This window comes from Sylvia atricapilla, chromosome 7 (assembly GCF_009819655.1).
Source record: "Sylvia atricapilla isolate bSylAtr1 chromosome 7, bSylAtr1.pri, whole genome shotgun sequence".
In the NCBI taxonomy this organism is placed as follows: domain Eukaryota; kingdom Metazoa; phylum Chordata; class Aves; order Passeriformes; family Sylviidae; genus Sylvia; species Sylvia atricapilla.
Genome location: NC_089146.1, coordinates 22122353 through 22145353, shown reverse-complemented (window position 1 = coordinate 22145353; position 23001 = coordinate 22122353). Strand labels below are relative to the sequence as shown.

The following is a 23001-nucleotide window of genomic DNA, read 5'->3' as shown; positions in this document are numbered from 1 at the left end:
ATTTCTGTATCTCTGAAAGGACTACTGAACACTTCAGGAACTGACAGAATGGACAGCCTAAATCAGTTAAGTGCAATCATAGGCATTAACTAATTAAAATAATTGAAAAGGGCATCTCCTCTTTCCTAGTCACAATGACATCTGCATACAAGCTAGGAAAAAAATTTCTAGAAATTTCGATTTCTGAACTGTCAGTGCCTCTTTAATTTGCTTAAGATGGAGAGTTGAGAAGCAATGTCCCTGCACTGCTTCCAACCTCTGCACAGAAACTTTGTCTTAATGATGAGCTCTCCTCCCTCCCTCTGCCTATCAGCTTTCTGCTCATTCATGGGCATTATATGCTTATTAACACTGCTCAATCAGCTGACTTAATACTTCACTTTGCTTAGAAATTATCCTCTTAACTGTAAAAAATTAAAGTCTGAAATCTGTATTTCAGAGTCTGCTCCCACACCTTCTCCCACCACAAACATGCTGGGATCTGAATCGCTGCAATTGCAGTGAGTGATGAAAATCTGTGAACTGATGTATCCAGCTTATCTAGAAGAGTTCTAATTTTTTTTTTTCCAGCTGCAATTACTTCATTGAAAATGAACCCTCTCTTTGCTCCCAATACATTCAATAGAACATAACAAAACACAATTAGAGTACTGGAACATGTAATTAAGTGCTGCTTCAAGCTACACTAATCAATGTAGCTTATTTCCACAATGTATAATTTTTTAAGATGCATAGTACAGTTGAATGGTCATCTGCAAGAGCTTCCCAGGTTCTCCAGGCAAAAGGGAGCTGCTTTTAAATCCTCTTTTGTTTTTAAAAGAGGCGAGCTGCCAGCCAGCCCTGTGCATGTCACCTTCACTCCGGCGTGGCTGTGCCATGGACACTGGCTGTCTGCCAGCTCCACTGGAGGCAAATGCATCAAATGCACCAACCACCAGCAAGAATAAAGCTCATTTAGGAACAAGAATGGGGAAAAAAACTCAAACCAAGAAAGGTAAAAAGCACTTAAAATATAACATAAATGTATTTTACAGAATCAGTTATGACTTTCACAGGAATGCAGTATAAAGGAAAATATACATACCTTTGCATTTGTTTGTAGTCTTGTCCAAAATAGCCTTCGTGGATACAATTTTCCCATACCTAAAATGTATTATACATGTGTAAGGAAAATGAGAAAAGAACATCCTATTGTAACAGACATACAAATCACTTTATTTCATATTCTAGTACCATTTACTCTATGCAAAATGAAACAATACTTAAACTATATAATTATGGAATGCAAACTCATACATAGATGGAATTGGCCAAAAAAATCAACAATTTCAACCACAATCTTATTTTACTTGTCCTATTTTCTCAGTGGCACAACAGAATCACAGAACAAGCCAGAAATCAGTGCTTTATGGAAAAGAATTCCATGCAGTTATAATCCTGGTATGCAGACACCATGTTATAGATATAAGCTGGGTCCCTCTCAGTCTATAGACCAGTTAAAACAGGCTAGTTAGTTGTTGGTCAGTGCTAGGCTTGCTCGCTAGCACAGTATGGAAAAAAAAAAAAAAAAAAAAAAAAAAAAAAAAAAAAAAAAAAAAAAAAAAAAAAAAAAAAGAGAGAGAGAGAGAAAAACTCAGCAAAACCCCAACTGACAAACACAAAAATATTACATTTGATTTAATATTATTCTGTTCTGGAATGCAACAAGTGCAAGACTTATGAAACTTGATCAACAAAGTTGGCAAAAAAATTCTGTATATTTCTGTAAATATAAGCAATTTCAACTAAAACAAAAACATCCCTCAGGAAAGTTTCAATTGCCAATTTCTCAGCTTCTCAGTACCTGGTAAGCCCAGTCTGCTGTGCAGCCCAGAGGTGAGCACAGAGAGATCTCAACTAAGCTCAGGAAACAGGTGGACAGCAATCCCAGCTATGAGAACAATGGCTGTTTCTGAAGCACTCTGCAAAGTTTATTAGAATTAGGTATTTTGATCATTTTTAGAGTTAGTTTTTAGAGTAGAATTTGTTCCTGTTTGCAATTTCCTTGGAATAAAAATTTAAAAACAGCAATTCTCTTGGCCTGCATGAACAGTGGGACTGGAAATGGGCACAGGTTTGCCAAGCTCCTTCCCACATCTTCCTCTGTCTGCTTGTCAACTACACTTGTTAGGGTGCCTTGAGCACAGAAGAAAGAAATGATGCAAAAGGAGTTCGCTTTCACTTGAGAATGTAATGCAACTTATTACACTAACAGGTGTATCCATGCACTGTGTGCTGAGGCTCTTTATCACTGTACAAGAACCCAAAGTGAATGGAGAATTATGAGAAGTGTTATCAGTATATGAAAGGGGAATTTTGGAAAAATGAACTTTCACCATCTTACCTGCTAAATAGAACTTCAACAGAGTATGATTTAAAAAAATACTATGTCAAAAGACAACTAATTCCATTTCTGCAGTAGCTGTATTAGTCTTTAAAATTCTTCAAAATGGATTAGAAGTCTAATAAATTAAATTTAGTTTGTTAAGAGTACTCAATTAACTGTTCACTTGCAAACTGATAGCTATTCAAAGGCAAAACCTATTTACAAAGTACTTTCCCCTCAAAGAGCATTTACATACACCTTTCAATATAGTTATCACTCTTTGTGACTAGTTTCAAGACCCTGCTGTTTATGCAATAGTTATTGGATGGCTTCAAACAGTTGCAAGGGAGTAAACCTGGGACACAAGCCATGAGGTGGTGGCTTCTTTCTTTTATCTGAGATTGTGAACATCTACACTGATACAAAGTAGAACTATCCATCTATAGCCTAAAAACATATAATCATCAATGCAAATCAGTGCATACCTAAATTTACCGTTTTAGAAGCTGCAATAAAGCAATAGAAATGGTGTATAATAGATTGGAGCAGGTACTTCCTTATTTGTATCACTTATTTTTCAAATATGTCATTCTATTCAGAAAGCTTTATATTCCCTATGTCAAAACTTTTTATATTTTCTCCAGAATTTTTCTGAGTGCAGAGTAAATGCACATGCTATAAATGAGAGAGGTAAACTGCTCAGGGCGCTTGCACCCAGCATGACATTTGACAGCCAGCATTCTCCATATCCAATCAGCCTCCCTAAAGCTTCTTAAAGTGAAGAGCTACATAGCCTTTTGTGGGAAAAAAATCCCTGAAGGATGATCTCGTCTCTGCTACTGTGTCAGTTCTTGAAAGCACAGAAAGTGGCGGTGGTGGAGAACCACAGCACTGGGTGTTTGTGTGAACACACTGACCCAGCCAGGGGCACCAGGGCTGCCTTGGACTGCTCCAGCCCATGGTGCTGATGCTCACCAGCCCATAAACGGGTCACTGCACATCTGTTCTTTATAGAAACTTCCTGGACTACCTCTTCCACTGTGCAGAGATGGCTTAGTGATTTATTGCACTGTACTAGATAGCACGGCTCCTGCAAAGAACCGGCCACCATGGAAGGCTGCCAAGAAATTTCAGCAGTGTGACTCTAGGAACAGACTGGGAACCAGTATAACAATAGCAGCTATCGCCAGGATTTCTCTTACGATTTTCCCTCCCATGTGTGAGTTGTTCTCCACTCATGCCATGAGGCACAGAAAAGCCATTTACCCACCCTGAGCCTGGCCAGCAGGATGCACCCCCTCCTTGTTCCCAGCATGTGGTCTGATACCAGGGAATTACTCCTTGCAGTTTCCCTCAAGTGCTTCCTTCAAATTATGACCGTTGTGAAAACTTCTCTTCCTGTTGAATTCTACAGTCTGCTTTTAATATAAGCTCCTGTCTTCAAGAGCACATTTGTTGGGTGCAACTGCAATCAACACCTTGCAGAAATCAATGAGCTACAAAACACACCAGTCACATTGCAAACTGGTATGTGTTGCCTGCTTACAAAGGGATTACGGCAAGCAAGAGAAAATTTGTATTCCAAAGATGTCTGTGATGTTAGGTCTTGCCTAAAGATCCTAACTCTCAAAGCCTATATACATCTAGTTGTCTAAGGCACTTGCTGAGGATTCTCTCCTGCTCTGCAGCCTTACTGCATGCTTGGTAAGATTTTGTACCTACAGCAGAGCACTGTTCTCATGGCTGGCAGAATCACTTCTACAGCAACTGGTGATTGCTCACTCCCTCTCAGCTGAAACAGTTTTTTATAACATGCTTTCTTTTAAATTAAGTACCAGTCTTAAGAAGTAACTGCTAATCTGGCTGGTGACAAGCAAATGGGTATTTCTTATTAAGTGGGTTATTTTTCTCCCCCAAATAACATCAAACTCATGTTCAGCAGCAAAAGAGAGTTTTGGGTTTTTTTTTCCTTTGAGTGCTATTAACACATTCTTCAGTCTGAATTATGTTTGGAGATGGAAAGATGTTTTCAGCTTTGCATCTCTTTTCTATACAGCACTTGTATCAGTATCAACTCACACACTGAGAAAGAGAGGACATAAGTAAGAGGCAGGTAAATCATTGCCAGGGTGCACTGGGTATGGGATTAACAGGGGTGGGTCAGTAACTGCCTGTGACCCAGCGTACAAGATACAGTTGTGGTACAGAACACCAACACAAATGTCTGTCTGGGATAGAAGACAAAGAAGAAACATGTTCTAAGCCAAGCTAGGAAGAAATGCAGTACAGCTGCTAACCGGATAACATTTACTATTGTTCACTACATATTCATAGAGCAGAAATGAAAAAATAACCCTCACCTGCTCATGCTGCCCCAAAATCTACTGCCAGGTGATACGAATGTCAAACACTTCACTATACATTTGTCTTAGACTCTTTTGAAGTGAAAGATTTGAAGCAAAGCAACATCACATATTTTTTTTAAATCATTTTGTTCGGCAACATTGTCAAAACCAGTGCAAACAATCATGCTGACAGATTCCCTGCAAACAGCTAGGGATACATGTGACATTTAAAACATCTCTGAAGCCTAATTTTGGCAACCTCGATAACGTTGAAAGAAAAGGGTCCTTAGAAAGCCAAGTGCATGAATCAACCTGAACCACTATTTATTTTTCTGCCTTTGTACATCTTGCAGTATAATGAACATACATGGAAATGTGAGGGTGAAAAGACACCATCATGAGCATGACAAAGAATGGGGTATGAAGTAGCTTCAAGTCTCTGCCCCAAGAGCTGTTTTGAGTGTTGAAAGAACTTATCTGTGTGTGCATTAGGGGAGGTCCAGTAAGAACAGGCAGTGAGAGCCTTGATAAGGTTTGTCTGGAATGAATTGTTCAAATCTTTGTCTGCAACACAATGTAATATACCTCATACCACCAAGTTTACAGTGCTTCCCTTTGCAGTACTTTCAACCTGTCTTTCAGCTTTTGCTGTGAAGGATTTCTCTAACACAAGATGTTGACTTGGATAAAAATATGCCAGAAGGATCTCTGCCACCATGGAAAGTCGTTGCCTTTAAATGCTGCTTAGATCCTCCATCCTGAACTGTTCAGAGCTTCATGTTGAAGATAAACAGTGATCTCCTTTTGCCTAAGTCCAGTCCAGCTGTAAAAAGAACATTCCTAGAGATCCTGCTGTTACAGTTTGCATTACTGTAGCGCTGTCAAAACTCCTCTGATATACAGAAACAATGCTGCATATCTTCTGTGTTTGTTCTAGATTAATTTTTACATCTTAGCATCTTATCACTGCCCTTCATGGAATGCTCTTATTTTTAAGATCCAGAATCATGTGGTAAAACCAGACATGGATTTCATAACTTGTAAGTGGCTCCAAGTACATGAATTCACTTTAATGGGGAATTGTGAAAGGAAAGAGAACCTGGCTGAAGACAAAGTATTCTGGTAAGGAGCCAATATTCTCACCAGGTGACTGAAAAACTGGAGAGAGCACAACAAACCTGGCAACTAACATCACATAGGAGAGCAGATCAATTAATCCTAAAATATAACACAGCTGCTGAATAGATCCACGTAAAAATAAATTGTAATTTTTACTACGGCCAGTAACTAGATGAAAATGCATAAAGCAATTGCTATATATTAATTGTAACACTAAAAAGAAAAAGCAGGTGGGCCTGCTTAGTCTGTAAATCAGCTTTAAAAATGAAAGAGACAACAAGAAAAACCAAAAAAATATTTCTTATTCACCACATTGCATGGTCGGTGGGTACCTTGCACGAACTCTAAATGCAGCAAATTCTTGCTTGAAAGGAAATCACATTGTCTTTCAGTATGACCTCAAATCAATGTACACAACAAACACAGACTTCTGCAAATCAGGGCTGTGCACATTTTAAGATCCTCACCTCCCCAAATACAGAGTATTCTGTTTTGAACACTATGACTCAAAACATTTACATGCAACTGATGGTCTTACTAGCCAGGCCCACACCACTGTCTATCCTGCTTGTAGGATGGGTGGAAGCCACTCCACTCATCTCAGTTGAAAACTGATAAGGAAAAACCCTAACAGGCCATGGAAAGGTTCAATCTCTGCTGGAGTTCACAGTTCCTCTATAACACCTGGTGCAGGATGAGCAAAGAAAATTCCCCGGGACTGAGAAAAAGAGAGTTGTCAGCAAGAGCTGACTTGGTACAGCTCACTCCTTTTCCTCACTGATCTTCCCGTGTTCAGGGCATTTCTAAGCCAACAGCACAGCAAGGGAACATGATCAGCCCCATCAACCTTTTCCCCTGGATCCAAAGCCCAAGCATAAAAAGTTTTATCTGGCTCCCACACCTCCGCCTCTCTGCTGCCTTTTGGGAAAGTGGTGTACTGAACCTTTAGCTCTTGGTCCCTTTTAAGCTTAGACAAACACAGGGAGCTTTTATTTTTCTGCGTATCAAATTTTCAATTTTCCAGTAAGAGGAATTTTGGAAAACAATTGTCAATACAACACTACTAGCCCTTGTGATAGACTACTCTAATCCCACTCTTTAGTTATGGGCAAATGTTTCTTACAAAGACTTGATAAAGAAATTTATTCAATCCAGCAGAATACTGAGTTTAGAGAACAGAATCAAACCATATGGTTTCCATTTTTAAATTCCTCTTCACCACATCTATGCCCTCGTTCAGAAGGAAACATTGCTGAGAACATTTTGTCCGTATTTTGTTTTCTGTTGTTGGAAGACACACTGTTCTTTGAGAAACTCTCTGGAATACTCAGTTGCTTCAAGGCCATCATGCACCTAAAGGTTTTCTACCAGAACATAAGTGTCTACAAAAAGCTGGACCAATCATTTAAAGTGCATAATTAAATATTACATGAAAAGTTGCGGCTATATTTTTATATTTTTATTTTCCGAGTTAATGGGTATGGATATTCTAGCTTAGTATGAAGTCTGTTTTGAAATGGTTATAGATTTTGCTAATTTATTAGGTTTAGTAAAGTCCCCTTTCCTACTTTCAGATATTCAAGCACTGGGTTAACTAAAGCCACTAGATGTGCCCTGTTTCAGGCATTAGACCATATTTTTCACTATATGCAAAACAGAACTTACTTGAGTACCTAAATTAAAGTGTCATTTTGATGACATGGTGTTAAATGATCAAGTGGTTTTGAGATAAAGCTAGTTCCTTCCTTTCGTACTGATTGTCCCTTCAACTCTCTGATACTTTAGAAGAAAGATGGTATTTTCAAAATACCCAAATATTCAAGTAGTTCTCATTTATTATTATTTTATTTGGGAGATTAATAATACCTCCAAATAAATGAGTATTTATTGCTATAAAAGCCAACTACTGTTTTGTCTTTACAAAATTGTAAAAATTACATTTTTTTCTATTAATGTAAAGAATACTTTTGAGGTCTGTGTACTAAAAAAAATTAAAAAAAAAAAAAAAAATTAAAAAAAAAAAAAAAGGGGAGGGGGGGAGGGGGGAAGATCCTCCAACTAAAAAAGCCAAAAAACCCTAGTCTCCTAGGAACCTTGCCTTTACTGACAAATCAGTATTACATACTGCTGTAAACTTCATTAAGATCAGCAAAGCTTTCTTCACAAGATGTCTATGTTTAAATCTTCTTTTAAATTTAATTTCTGTTTTCAGTAAGAATCAGTCTATGTCATCATTACCAACGCAATTACTAACATCTCCACAGTGGAAACTACTATTATTTTGGTACAAATAATTTTTTCGTCAGTCTCAGTAGGTTACAATTCTAGATTTCCCTGAGAAGTAATCAAAAGCAGCAAAACCAGATGCAAGCCCAGATATTCTCTCATCTCTTACAGTTGTCTGTCCTCACAGGAGCAGATGCTTTGCACAATGAACATACACAATTTAGTAAAGTGTGAACAAATGCCTTCTAAGTTTCTTGGACAATATTAATTTCAACAGATAAAAAGCAGAATTTTATGAATAAGTATTTGGTTTGTAGTGTACAGTTCTACATAAATGTAAATGCTCCCCAGAACTAAAAATAATCAAGAATTCAAATTCCTAATGGAGAGTGGAGTGACATAAAAAAGATTTTGGAAATTATTGTTTTTCAGCTACTCAATTTGTTTTTCCCAAGAGTAGTTATTTCCTGGTTCAGACAAAGATAAGCTGTGGGGACAGAGAAGATATGTTTTTAGAATCAGGAAATGTTTGCTTCCTTCTGCTCTTGCTGTGTAGAGTTGTGAATAACCTCTATCCATTCCTTAGAAGCTGACTGAAAGTCAAGGAGAAAGGATGTAGGATGCTAATGGGACTCTATCTTTATTACATTTTCCAAAAGTTTTTCAATTAATTTGATCCTTGTTGCACAACTAATTGATTATTTTAAAAGGAAGACTCACTGCATAATGTCCTTTTGTTTAGCACAGCTGACGTAGACTTGGGGTTTTAATGTCTCTGGGCATTTTAAACATTTCAGAAATATTACAATCGACACTAAGGCAGCTTTCCCAGTGTGGCTTTCTAGTATCTTAATGAACACACTTTTAACAGCTGCCTGCAGAGGTGTTTTCTCTGTCAATCTTAAATCAATAAAAATGTAAGGGCATGTTTATTTAGTTTTACCTTTATAAGGTTAAGGATATTGCAGTATGTGAAAAAACAGTTATTCTTCAGTACTATGAAGACAGAGTCATGGGGGGGGGGAAGAATTTAAAAATAATCTGTTAAGTATGCACACACACATGCACACCCACTCCCAGCAAAAAGCTTTTGGAGTTGGAGAGGAAGGCTCTCATATTATGCCCTGTCAGGCATCAAAAAGAATTCTGCTGATGCTGCTTTGAGAAAAAACACAACAGCTGTAGAATCAATTTTAAAAGAGATTTAAAAACATAAGTATAAAACTCTTTACATTAGGGTTTTGGGGGGCTTTTTTGGTTAATTTAAAAGAAATAAAAAGGCAAATTCTGAAGGATGAACCTGTAACTCTTCTATTCTAGGCTCTGACAAGTTTATCAGTATCTGCAGCCTCAGCCGCTCCACCGAGGATGTGAATTGAGATACTTGGCAGAGCTATGATTAATAATCACCCTCTCTTCAGGGAGAGATTTTTGTCAAAGCCCTCAATCTTGGCCTATCCTTGCTTAGCTGCAACATGATTTTTACTACTAAACATATGGCACCTAATTTCCATTTAATCTTCCATAGGCTAAAAAGAGAATGCTGCTCAATGTTACACTAGGGAGAGACAACAGCTCCAGACATTGAAAAAGGAGAGGGCAATAGCAGCTAAAGTGGCAGAGTTGACCTCTTGCTCTGCACTGGAGATCAGCTTTCATATTTCACAGACACCTAAAGATTCTCATCAACCTAATGACTCCTATGAAATCCAGAATACGAACATTCTGGTCCTAAATTTGCTGACTGCATTGCTGTTTTAACTCTAGACACAAGATGTCACATGCTGTGAAGAAAAATGGAATTTCAAGCAACAAATTGTGAAAAATGATCTTGTTCTGTGCTTCTTGCTGTCTCTGCCCCTGCAGTAACCCAACCTGACTTCTGACAAGCTGAGGTGATTTTGCATAATCTCTGAACCATCTGCTAGGCTATCTGTCAGTTCAGTAGCCTTGTTACTTTACAGTTTATAGGTTAAGCAGGATAAATAACCTATCAGAATCACAAACAGATTTGCCTCTGACACACTTTGAAGTGCAAGTATTGTCTAAGTAACCATAACTGGCTTACTACTAAACGGAAGAAAAATAAAATAATAATCAAAGTAATGCATTAGAATAAATGTCTGTTCTTTCAGAAAAGGAAATTGTTTATCATAATCTTTAGTTTATGAAATTAATTGTAAAGCAAAACTCAAGTGAGTTTTCCTAATTTTTGCCTACACTTTTAGGAGATTTTTCTCTTTACCCACTTAAAAACACACACATGAAGTATTTTTAAATGTGTAAACTATGCAGAGTTATGGTTTTCAAACATCTGTTTGCAGGAACACAATTCCTGGTCGACATTAAATATGCTGTTTCCTGCCAAAGATCTATTGAGTTTGTTAACCAATGAGAGTGAAAGACCATTTTGGTTTTCCTTATAAATTATGTGGCATTGTTCCTTTGAGAAAAATATTTAAATACGAAGTGATGTGTGCAAATTAGATAGAATGGTTCAGAAACTAATTTGCTACTATTCTGTTTCTAATATAGAATATTGTAATTTATGTGAAGTACTCTTCCACTGAAAGCATTACAGAAAGTTTTAACATAAGACATGGATCTGAGGATCCTTTGTATGAAAATAGTTTGCAGTTATTCAGATACTCACAAATAATAAATCTTGGAATTATCATAAATCAACTAACATGCATGAAGATGATCCAAACAAGAAGTTGCCAGTAAATGCTACAACATCAGAAAAATCAAGGAGTCAGTATCTGCCTTACAAAGCATTCCTAATGCTGCACTTCCTAATCTCTACTGTCCAGCATCCAGTTTAGCAGTTCTGAATAACCGTGACTTTACAAGAAGGAGGAGAGAAAAAAACCACAAAAAACCAACAACAACAATGACACTACCACACCCAAGATGGGGGAAACTAAAATCAATTAAAAGACACTTTGAATTCCTGCCTAACTCACTTTTTAGTACTATCATCACTCTTAAGAAAACACAGGATAGTCTACGTTTTCTGCAGCAATTCACATGTACAACTACTGACAAGGCTATTCAGGTATATGGAAGAGGTTACAGTTTACTGTTACAAGATGGAAGCACAAAACCACGTTATTTTAGGAAAGCAAATGCTCTCACCATGTTGTTTTCTTACAGTAGTTCTACAGAATGGACACAAAATACATACTGAAAAGATCTGCATTTTACACACAACTGAAAGCTTGAAACAATATTATTTGCAAATAAATGATCTTAGTTTCTGTGGCTCCCAGAAGGAATATAAAAGATATGGGAGCACAGGGTTTCACACAGCCACAAAAGACACAGCTTTTTTAAAAAATTAATTCATTTGCAAGCATAACAAGACAGTACCAAAAAAGTTCAAATTATAAATGTGAAATGTTGTTTCGATTGTCTAGTGATTTCTTTTATCATTTTCTTTATACTGAGAAATGATCACTACTCAGGACAATTACAGGCAAGATGAAAAATTAACCCAGAATTAATGCTAATATGTATTTATAAGCCAAGCCTATGGCAGGTCCATGGATGTGCACATATTGATTTACCACTGCTCGCTGCCTTAATCAGAAAGTACAGCAGCACTTCCACACCCAACCATAAATCTTGGCAAATTTCAGCCTCACTGATTTTGCAGAGCCTACACTAACAGCTTGAAAGAATAAAACAATGAAGACATAACAGAGCAGTTCTTGTTATTCATAACTCCTTCCTCTTCCCTCTGTTAAACAGTAGAGATCAGCTTTGCAGCATAAATGAGTCTCTCTACCTGCAGATCTTTTATTTTTCAATTCCTCCTCCTCCGTCCAAGGAAGCCAAATTCAGTCATTGTCAGCATATGATGCATTATCCATTATTTTGGCTATTCCTAGGCATATTTCTTTTTCTTGTGGGAGGGAACTAAGGAAAAGGTAAATGGAAAATAAAATCATTTATCTACACTTCCCAATACTTCTTCTCTTGTTTAGTCAGAACAGTATAAATCAAAATTATTTTATCACCTGGGTACAGGCTTAGCTAGTGTGAGATTACTTTCTCTCTGGATAGATAGGCAGACACCTATTAATACCACAAGCCTACATACTTGGAGAAGATTACTCTTTGATTTATTCTTGCATATCAATTTCACTTCCGGTGAAGGTTTCTAACCAAACCTTATACATTCAGTTTAAACAGATGATGTCTCAAAGAAGCCATCAGTACAGAAAACCATGAGATTGAAGGCTGCCATAAAAGGGCACTTTCAACCACATCCCATTTCCCAAGCCTTGACCCATCTGCCAACTCTGAACTACAAAAAACTGCTTCACATATTGTGAAAATTACATATATAAAAAATATATGCATCTATATGCACCTGTGTACATAATGCTTTTTCTTGTATTGAAGATGTTGTTGGTATAATGCCTAGCATGGATAACTTTTTCAAAATACATCAACATATTTTGTATGTTTTCCTTCTGTTATGTAACATTAAGGCAACTCAAAAGCCAACGGGATCCTCCAAGACCTGGCCTGCTGGATTAAAGTACACTTTACATAAAGATAAGTGTTTCTCCTTACCTCTATCTTGCACTAATTTAACACCCCACCTTGGAAAGTGTTGACTGGCCTCTCTTCTGTCTGGAAGGCAGGAGAGGAAAACTCCCAATATGTTCAAATAACTTCCAGTTTCTCTGAACTGCATTTTATAGTGGTTCTTTTAAGAAATACTTATAATAACGTGCTGCTTTCAATAGCTAATCTATACTGGAATTAACACCTCGTAACAAAGACACTACAATAAATAACATTAGCACTCCTTTAGATTCTGGTAACTTAATGTCAATTTTTTTAGAACAGAGCTAAATGGACAAATTACTCAAAATCACTGCTAAGCCTTCCCAATGCTTTGTCCCCTTAATAGCACAGCATGTAGACTTTATCTATATTTGAATCTGCTTCTGTAGTCTCAAGTCCCAGCTGTGCTGAATAGCAAATATCACCATTTCAATAGGGAAGATGGTTGTACTAAAGTAGTTCTCTCCAGGGGTCAATATACTTCAGAAGGGCATTTAAGTGGCTGTATGTTATGGAGCAGAAACATCAGCTCACATATTATTGATTGTAACTGCACAGCTCTGTTGAAAAGATGCCTGCAGTAGTATTAAGTGCTGAGACAGGGATAGAGGAGTGTTATGCATTAAAAAAAAATACTATCCATCTGTTGCCAAATTTTAGATAGATGAGCAATCACAAGCTGTAACACAAAATCTAAAGCACAACCTCTGTGGCTGATGCGTCACGGTCATATTCAGTGACACTTGCTCAGTTTCACACTGCTTAGATGGTCTTTTGAATACTGACTGAAGCAAGCGGGAGGCAGAGTTTGACTTCTGCAGTTTTGCAAAGAGTAGGTAAAAGATACGTATGTAGAAATATGCTTTTGGTAACTTAAATATTCCGTTTTCTTTAAAAACATCATTAACCTGTTCTGATTACTGCAGCAGCCCAGGACAACTGAAGTCCTCTGGAATCACTGCACTCCAGCCCCTGAGCGCTGAGCTGCAGCCAGAGCTGCAGTCACGCACCCTGGGCACCACCAGGCTGCCCTGCAGAACACCCAGAGCTGGCTGCAACTCACGTGATCCCCAATCCCTCATCTCCAGTGACTTTTGCATAATGACTGTGTCAAATACCATCATGGAAGGGTAAATCCAGTGTCCCAGACTGCACTTATGGCAGTGTGCCCAAGGAAGCACTTGGATCACTGGGCTTCACAGTGAAGTACACAGACGATAGAGGTTAATCCTGGCCTAGCAGGGAAAACTCAACTCAAAAGCATTTGTGCAAAGAGGGGAGTCAGCTGGGCTCAGAGAAAATTAGGATCCTCCAGTTGGCTGTGTCAACTGCAAACCTGGATGGAAACTACATTAAGCAGAATAAGACATATAGTCAAAGTTTCTTAGAAGGAGCATCTCTGGGAGTTCCACAAACCCAGCACATCAGCAGCCACAGAAGGGACCAGTCAAAAAACACGTTCTTACGCAGAGTCAAGAAAAATCAAAGAAACACTGCATGACTGCAAAGCTGATAGGCAAGCCCAAAGTCAGTAAAAGCAATCCTGTATCACTACCTTTCTTGAACACATTCAACTTTATATGCCAGCAAGGAAGCTTGTATGACATGATCACAGTGTTTCTGGGGTGTACAGACCTTGTTGTTCCAGAGAGCCTGAGGTGACTATTTCTTTGCCTGCAAGAGGGCAGCAGAACAAGCTTTTCTCTTGCAAGTGATGAAGTACTACAGAAAAGAAGTCATAACTTCTGAAGATGAATCTCTATTGTCTACACTTCAGCTTTTAAAATAGTTCGTTTTCTAATTTTTCCAATCAATTTAATTTAACAAGATGCTTAAAACAATTCAAATAGAAACCTTAAAATACTTTATATGAAAGCCACTCACAGGCAGGGAAATGTAATGGATACAATTATCACACAGGAAAGGACTGAGAACACAAAGAGGCAATAGCTATACCCAGTGTCAGACAGCCACCCCCTAGTAAAGAGTTAAATAGTATCTAGGTCACTCTAAAGTCTTTCCTGCACACCCTCAGCTCACTGCATATCGGAAATGCTGTGTGGGAAGGCCAGGGAGCTAAACTCACAGACCAAGTATGACTCAGACTGCAGTAATTTAATGATACTTTTATTCCCTTAAATTATATTTGGGATGAAAAGAATCCACACCCTTAACATGAAACCAAATCACAATGAAAGGAAGAAACCACAAATTAACAGATCTTAGTGTTAACAAAAGGTATCTAGAAACAAATTAATTGTTAATAGCAAGGACCAAAACCTCTCCTATAACATACTATATGGTCAGAACAGCACAAGGTGAAGAATTTGAACCCCAGTCAGATGTTCTTCTGAAAGCCTAGTAAGGATGATCTCAGCAACAGGAATGTCAGAGAACTGCCTGCCAAAAAATAAAGAACTGTCATAGCCAAATGCTGACCTCTACCACTAGGGGAAAACAACTTGAGAGAAACAGCCTCACATTTCTTCCACCATTGAAAAAGTTGACCTCAAGACTTGTCAAATATCTTTGGCACAAGCATGAACAGAAGTATTGGATACTGAAGAAGTGCTCCAGATCCAAATACAAATCCAGCAAAATTCTTGAGGAAAAATTAAAGTTTTTGCAAATTCTCTCCCCCTGAAAAAAACCCAGAAGTTTGGAAAAGACACTAATGAGCAGAAGCAAACACAGCCCTCAGAAACATTCTCTCCTGACTACAATACAAAATTCTGAAAATTTACTCTTTTCTCTGCACTTTAAGCTGCCTCCACATCCCTCACTTATGGAAAGGACAAAACAAGGCACAGTAACTACCAGAACAAGATGAGCAAATCTAAGATGCCCTAAAGGTACTCAGATGTCTTCTATCACAACAACTTGAAATTTTTCATAGAGAGAAACAGAAGTTAATTTCCCCTTTTTCATGGCAAAAAAAAAATATAACTAATTTTGTTGTGGTGATATAAACAGCAGTGGATGCCCTTTTCAGAAGAGTTTCTATTAATATGTTACTACACCATTATGAAGAGTTGAGCATCTGCCTTTACAGCTATATATTTAGATGTACTGTGCTCTGTTTCTAATTAAACTATATTTTTAAAAATGCTGTGAGACAAAGAAACTAACAATGTTCCCAAAACCTGTATCTACCACAAGGATACTTGTTCAGTAACCAGTTACCTTTAAACGTCAAGTTTTGCTACTGCTCACCTTTCAGCTACATCCAGACCAGTGAGCCTGTGCTCCTCAGACTATCACCTTGACCTCAGTTCAAGTGTTAGATGGGAAACAGTTGATCAGTGGCAGTCAGAGCTGTCCCCTCTTCCTGGGAGGGCCACTCTTTTCAAAAGACTTAATGACATCTGTGAAACTGCACCTTTCAGAGTGAGTGCCCTAGACTTCCAAGAGAATTAATGAATATATAATAATTAAAAAATAAATTAAATGGGTGAAAAAAAACCTTCAGAATTTCCCATGGAAGACAGTAATATGCAATTCACTTGGGAAGAAGAGAGGACCGGGACAGATTCTTGTGCATTTTTAAAAGTCATAATTCTAAATATTTGGATGATGTTCAAAAAGAATCGATCCTAATTTACATTTTAAAAGTACATTCATGCTGAGGCCTTTGTATGATGATGGACTTTTCAGCAGCAGTCCTGGCTTAATAGTCTTTCACTGCTAGTACTGTACTTCTGTTCTAAAATGTGGAAGCCCTGTAAGATGTTACAGAGAAAAAGGAACAGAGAGCAAGACTTTCCCTCTCATTATTTGAGATCTTCAAAATGTAGCACACAGACTTTTGGCAACAAATAAAAAAGCCTTAGCAATAAAACTAACACAAAGCCTTCCATACGATAAAGAACATGTAGCTTCAAGTATGGGAAATGTAAGAGTTTGAATGCAGGATCTCTGGGGAGGAGGGGGAGGAAAGGCAAAGGATTTATAAAGAGTCCTTTCCAGATCAACACCACCACAAGCAAACAGCGATGAGGGAAAGGAAATGCACACTGCTCCATCAGCTCGGCAGGATACCCCACCACGCTCATACCCTCAGGTCTTGAAGGGAAAAAGTCTCTCTTCTCTCTGCCAAACGCCTTCTCCAGAACTCAGCCAAGGCATTCAGGCTTAACACAGGGGAGAGTTCTGCCTGGGGAACTGCACAGCTATGGGTTGAAAACAAGAAGAAACCACAATGCCAAAAGAACCAGACGTTGTGGAGTTCATCTGGCACTCTGCACTCACTGAGCCGAAAGCTCAGCCCTCACCACCAGACAAACCCTCAGCGCACACCACGGAGCAGGGAGCGGGCTCTCAGCCTGGGGCCGCCAAGGGGAGCGCTGCGTCCTGGGTGCTCTGGGCTTTGCAGGATCAGGCCTCTGATCACTGCACACACACAGCTCCAGTCAAGCTTGCCATCGTCTCTGGGGCATGGGGGAGCATTTCTGCTTGGGAGCACAGCAATCCCTTCGGGCTTTGATATATACACTAAATGAAATTATATACTGAGCTACAAAACTGTGCTTGTCTCTGGGCTCCAAAAGCCCTTCAGTTGCCCTTTCAGCAAAGTCCTTGAAACCAGAAGTGAGTAGTTTGGCTCTTTTTCAGGTCTTTATTTCTGACGTTAAGGGTTTGCAAAGAAAAGATCTGAGGTTTTTCATGTATCTGTACTACCCTGTATGAAGCTCTTCTTACAATTTTAGATCTTTTATTAACATAACACTTATTTCACTATTGCAGTCACTCAGATGTTAAAGTCCTTATTAATGCAACAGAATAATTGTTGATACTTTGAGAAGACTTGTGAAAGCTTATTAGTGACTACACATAAGCCAAAAAGCAGCACTAGGATTAGAAATATTAATAATGTGTAATACGTAAGTTCACAGTGTTCTCCTAGTAAAAAAATACTGATTCAGACTCTGTCTTCTGAAGATAACATTTAAAATCACACAAGTGCACAGAATATGGAAAACAAGCATTTAAAAAGAACATATATTTTAGGCTAACACATTTCAGTTAAGATGGCAAACTAAAAGCAATTATTTATAGTCAAAAGTGAAGTTACACACATTTTGGTGGATAATTTTCCTCTTTTGATAAAATAAGTAAGAGAAGAAATGAAAATGTAAGGGGTAGGATAGGAGTACAAATCAGAACCTATTTCTTCCACTGCAACTCAGCCTGTAAATGATTAACTCAACTCATACAGGTTATTTCAAGCAGAATATTTGTACTAGTAACAGTGTCAAAACAGACCCCAAATCAAAGTCTTCTCTTTTTGAGCTTTCATTGGTGTTTTTTTGCTCTATATCCATGTATCATAACATTATTAACATTCAAACTAAAATTTGACTTTTTTTCCCAGGTACAGCACATCTGTCTACAAAGATCAGACTTTAAATGATGAAATGCAAATTCTTCTCTCAGTAACCCTGTAATGATTTAATTTTCTACGGAGTTGGTCTGAGGTTTGAGTAAGGCAACTGCTCCAACTGAACTGGGGCAGCTGACATTTTCTGAATGTCAAAACAGGATAGAATTTTAGGAGTTGTGGGGAAAAACCTGAGGATCAAGGCTTAACAGTCTGTGGAGTTTTTTTAAAGATAAACACTGTTTTTTCTATTTCCTCAGTTATGTTTCATTGGAGGTAGCAGCATCTGAATTAAATAAATTAACTGAATTAAACTAGCTTACCTATATTTGCTCCTAGTTTCATTCTGCAGGTAAAATATGAATATTTATTATGTGGGTTGCAAAACATTTAGGGCTGTTGTTTACAAAACCTAAATGTAGCTCAGCAATAACGTGGGTAAAAAAACGTTAAAAGGTTATTAAAAAAAATAGATTGGTCTTATAACTTGTCAGCATCAGATGGCTCATTTTTTAATTTCAAGGAGTTAGCATAACAGAAATCAGAGCCAAGTAGATTGAATCTTTAGCAAACAAAGTCAAGACTTCACAAGATTTCTACAAGTTATGTGAAACCACATGAGTTATTCAACATTGGATATAAGAACCTGCTTGCAAATACTGATCCTGATTTCTACACTGAATGGTTTCCTGAAGAAAAGGACAAGCCTGATGTAAGCACGCTGAGGCCAAAACCAACTTGGGCTCTAAGCTGAGTCAATTCTGGACTAGTTTCTGTCTGAAACGCCTGCCTAAGAGGTCTCTGACAGAAGGGGCAGTTTTTGGCACCATGGAACCCACCAAAAAGCCTAATTAGTACTGATTGTTAACATTTTTAGTAGTCCACTGGAATGAAACTATCCCCTTCAAAATGTTCTGGTTATTCCAATGAATAACTGCTGCTATCACTTCCCATCTGCATCAGGTCTGTGCCATCGGGGACTGGGGACTGGGACCCTGATCAAAGGCATTCCAACAGCTGCCACTGGACTTTTCTTTCCTGCAGCTCTGCGGTTGCATCTCTGTACAACAAATACCCGGCCCTGTGCTACCAAATCAGCTTTTTGTTTTCCACTAAGAGATCTTCAATGGTGGTAACTTGTACCAAATCTGTTTTCCTACTGCTTCTTTTACAAGCAGCTGCGGCTGAAACATTCCTTCCACTCTCTTCTCCTCCCTCGCCCCCACTTCCTCAAGGAAATTCCATGGGATCACCATTCCTCTGGCCCCATGCTGCAACAAAACTCTCATCTCCCAGGGGACAGAGAGCTTGTGCAATCACTGGATCTTCACATCTGCGAGCACAGGGCAAACACAGAGTTCCTTCATGTGTCTGTATTTGGATTAGTTGTTTTTTTAAACAATGTGCTGAGGGGAACTGCTTTTAAGTCAGGCTAAACGAAATACTTTGAAAAGCCACAATCTTTGCTTAATAAAAAATGGAAAGAGCAAATTAAAACTGTATTTGTTTTAAATTTGAGGCATGTCAAGAGACTATCTGCATCTGGAAGATAGGACAACTTTTTTACTTTTCTCTCAACTACAGTTTCCCTGAAAATATCTATGGGTCCCTAATAACATTCTACAAGAAAGCATTACTGTAAAAAAACACCCCAAAACTTCTCAGAGAAAATTTCGGTGTAGATTTCATTTGATCATGAATGTAAAGCTGTCTGAATTTTAATCCTAGCTAAATAAAATCCAACTACTGAGAAGACAGAGAGTCTTCCTTCACATCATCCCAGGCTACACATTTCATGACACGACTGCTGAAGTCAGTTGCTAAAAAATAAAGGAAATTACTATTTAAACCAAACATCACATCTCTAGGCCAATCTCAGTTCCCGTGGCATACCAAGCAAAAGCCTCGCTACTTGTTGTGGAAGTCAAGCCCTGACAAAAATGAGCATTTCAGCCTCCATATCAGGCCTACATCTTTTGGGTGCATCTGGCAAAAGGAACACACAATAATGAATTCTATTTCTTTTCAGCTCTAGAAATGAGATAGATATTTTTGACAGCAACATCTCAGGAGATCACTGGCTCAGACAGAAGCCAGCAGAGCCGGTTTACACACCACAGTGGCAGGCCACTCCTCTGACAGTTTGTCTGGTTGAGAAACTGGGTGCATCAGCTGGGCAGAACACAGCTGAGATTAGCTAAATCTGGTCCCAGGGTTCCTGTGGGTGTCTCTCTATGGCGTTCCACACCACTGCAGACAACAGCACTGGCACAATCAACGAATACATCCAAGGAGCACACCACCATCCCTGGGGGTATGTTTGCTCTGAAGAACAAAACTGAGTGGAAAGTGTAGCTACGGAAAATCTACTCCAGGTAATACAAACTCCAACCCATGCATAGTCCTTGAACTATGGAATAAAGGAAAAATATGATGCTGGTATTATACAACAGAGCTGAACAGTACAAATCACATACTGCTCAATCACCAAGGAATGCACCTCCTCCTAGAACCAAATATTATTCTGTAAACCTGGTGTTATTTATTCAGACATATATGCAATGTTATTTTTAAAAATGCACGCATAACTCTGAAAAAAAGAAATATGCAGAGGGCCTCTTTCTACCCTAAAAGGGTAAGAACAATAGATATGCTCCTGCTACAATATAAGCAGTATTAATACTGTTCTCAAAGGGAACAGTTTCAGAGACACTGATGTATCACATTTAACTATATGACATGAAATCCTATTCCACATAATTATGCAATACTTTGATGCAGGCAACAAACTATGCAAGAAAAATGCAAGAAAAACAGAGAATAAAGGAAAAAGGAATAAAGATAAAATACTTTAAAAAGAATTTGAGAAGTTAGTGCAATGGAAGTTTTAAAAGCTTTCACTTGGTCAAACCATTTACTTAAAGGAGTTGTGTTCATGTGTTATAAGTATTTCTAAGTAGCAATGACCTGCCCAGACCACTCTCCCAAGGAGTTAAATGCAAGAGATCTTCAGACTATTTTCTGAAGTACAGCCTTTTTATTCTATCGAGGTACGCTGAGTAAAATTAACAAATTTCTTAATCTTAAGTGACCACAGTGGTGCCAGCTCCCTGCTACAGCAAATGTCTGAGCTCCAGTTCACCTGTTTTCAGTCCTAAGTATGTTTGAAGGAAATGAGAAATGGCAACGTGGGAGAGGTCACAATTGCACAGCAAAGAACATGGAGACATGAATATATTAATGGATGTCACATGACAATGAAAACATGTCTTTTATTAAGAACAGGGAATTGAAACAACTTTCAAATGATCTTGCCTCAAAACAAGGAAGCATTGGAGTATATAACTATGTTTTGGAAACAAAGCTGTGTATCACATCTGGGTGGTATGTTTCAAGAAAAGCATTAACCTTCAGTTGTTTCAGCTATGCCTGTATTCACCATGCTGAATATTTAGCAAGGAACCCTTAAATTACTCAACAAGACGGGCCATTTCAGAATGCACATATGCAAAGGCAGCTACTGCAAGGTCCTATTTCTTCGTACAGACCTTCCTGGCACAGAACAATGGCCTGCTGTGGTAATTCTGTATTTTGTTACCTTAAAGCAGCTGTTTTCCTGAATGTAATCCCATTAAAAACCCACAATATGACCCTACAGTGATAACTTAAGGGGGAAGGCCAACTAAATGAAACTGTCCAGAGGAAAAAGCGATTTCAAAAGTATCATATAGACCACAAACAGCTTGATACAAACAGCACAGTGTGAGAAAACAGGCTGGAAAGGAGGATACCAAAGGGTGGGCTGACCAGATGATTTATGCTGAACTGAAGAGAGGAGACTTGGGTTAAGCCTCAAAGTTCGAAATCTCACCCAGGGACTGGGGATACCCAGGAGGATGAAGGGTCTGCTGCCTCATCCTCATTTAATGATGTAAATATCACAAAAGGAAATCTCTAAAGAAACAGCATTACACAGTCACAATGCTGCTGCAGGCCAGCAAGTAAATCATAAGCAAGACAGTGGAAAGTACAAGGCTTTGGAACCATGTGGCTTCAGCATAAAGGTCATCCTCAGCAGAGCACAGCGCTTTGAGAGTCTGGAAAGCACCTAGAAAACATGTCAAAACAAGTTACAAACTCCTGACTGAATCTGCTAAGACCCAATCACGTAAGTCCCTAATCAGATAAGCAGGCTCAACAATTTCAGTGAATAACTGGAATGGATTTAATCTTGTATCTTCAGATCCAGAGATTCAGTAAGTTGAAAGAAATTACTAAGAGTCACCAAATAAGAAAGAATAGTTAAAGCCTAAGTAATATATTCAACAGAAGAGATGAAAAAAGCATATCAAGTACTGATATTCACACCAGGAGAAGGGAGTGCAATTAGGCATGGCTAAAGTAACCATTGCTTCAGCAAGCCTGTCAAACCAGCTCTTCATGGCAGAGGCTTGCTCAGTGCAGCAGATCCCATGCAATGGCACTCCATGGTTGTGAAAAGAAACCACACAGCAGAGTCAGGCAGCTTCCTGCAGGCTTTCCCAAACCTCACTGGCTCCTGTCCTCTGCTCCTGTCCTATTTAGCTGATTGCTCCTGTCCAACCTCCCACAGAAAGGACAGGATCTGTGGGCCACTGCATTGATTGCTTTGCCAATCCCATGCCTGATGGGAAGCTCTTATGGCCAGGACTGACTCACATCATGTCCCCCCCGACACTCCTCTGGTTCTGAGCTGACTGTTAGGACATCCTTGTGACAAACAATACCTACTTTAGTCCTCCCCACACTTCTGCCTCTGGCACAAGTGATATGAAGAAATTTGTTTCCTCAATGCAGAACTGGAGTAGCAGGGTCAAGTTTGAATGAACTACTCAGAAACACAGCAGTTTCATTTCCCACACAAAAGACAGTAATATGCTCTGAAAAACAGCCATGCTCCCAAGCCCTCACAACAAAAACATAATGTGCTCTTTTCAACTAGGAAAGGA

General features: G+C 38.6%; 1 protein-coding gene across 5 annotated transcripts in view; it reads right to left on the bottom strand.

The window, feature by feature from the left end:
* The window catches only part of RBMS1 (RNA binding motif single stranded interacting protein 1), a 144230-nt gene that overhangs the window by 39353 nt on the left and 81876 nt on the right, over positions 1-23001 (bottom strand). For all 5 annotated transcript variants that reach the window (XM_066322897.1, XM_066322896.1, XM_066322898.1 and 2 more), the window contains exon 3: positions 1085-1143. In XM_066322897.1, coding sequence (XP_066178994.1) covers positions 1085-1143 — 59 coding nt within the window. The remainder of the gene's footprint in view (positions 1-1084; positions 1144-23001) is intronic.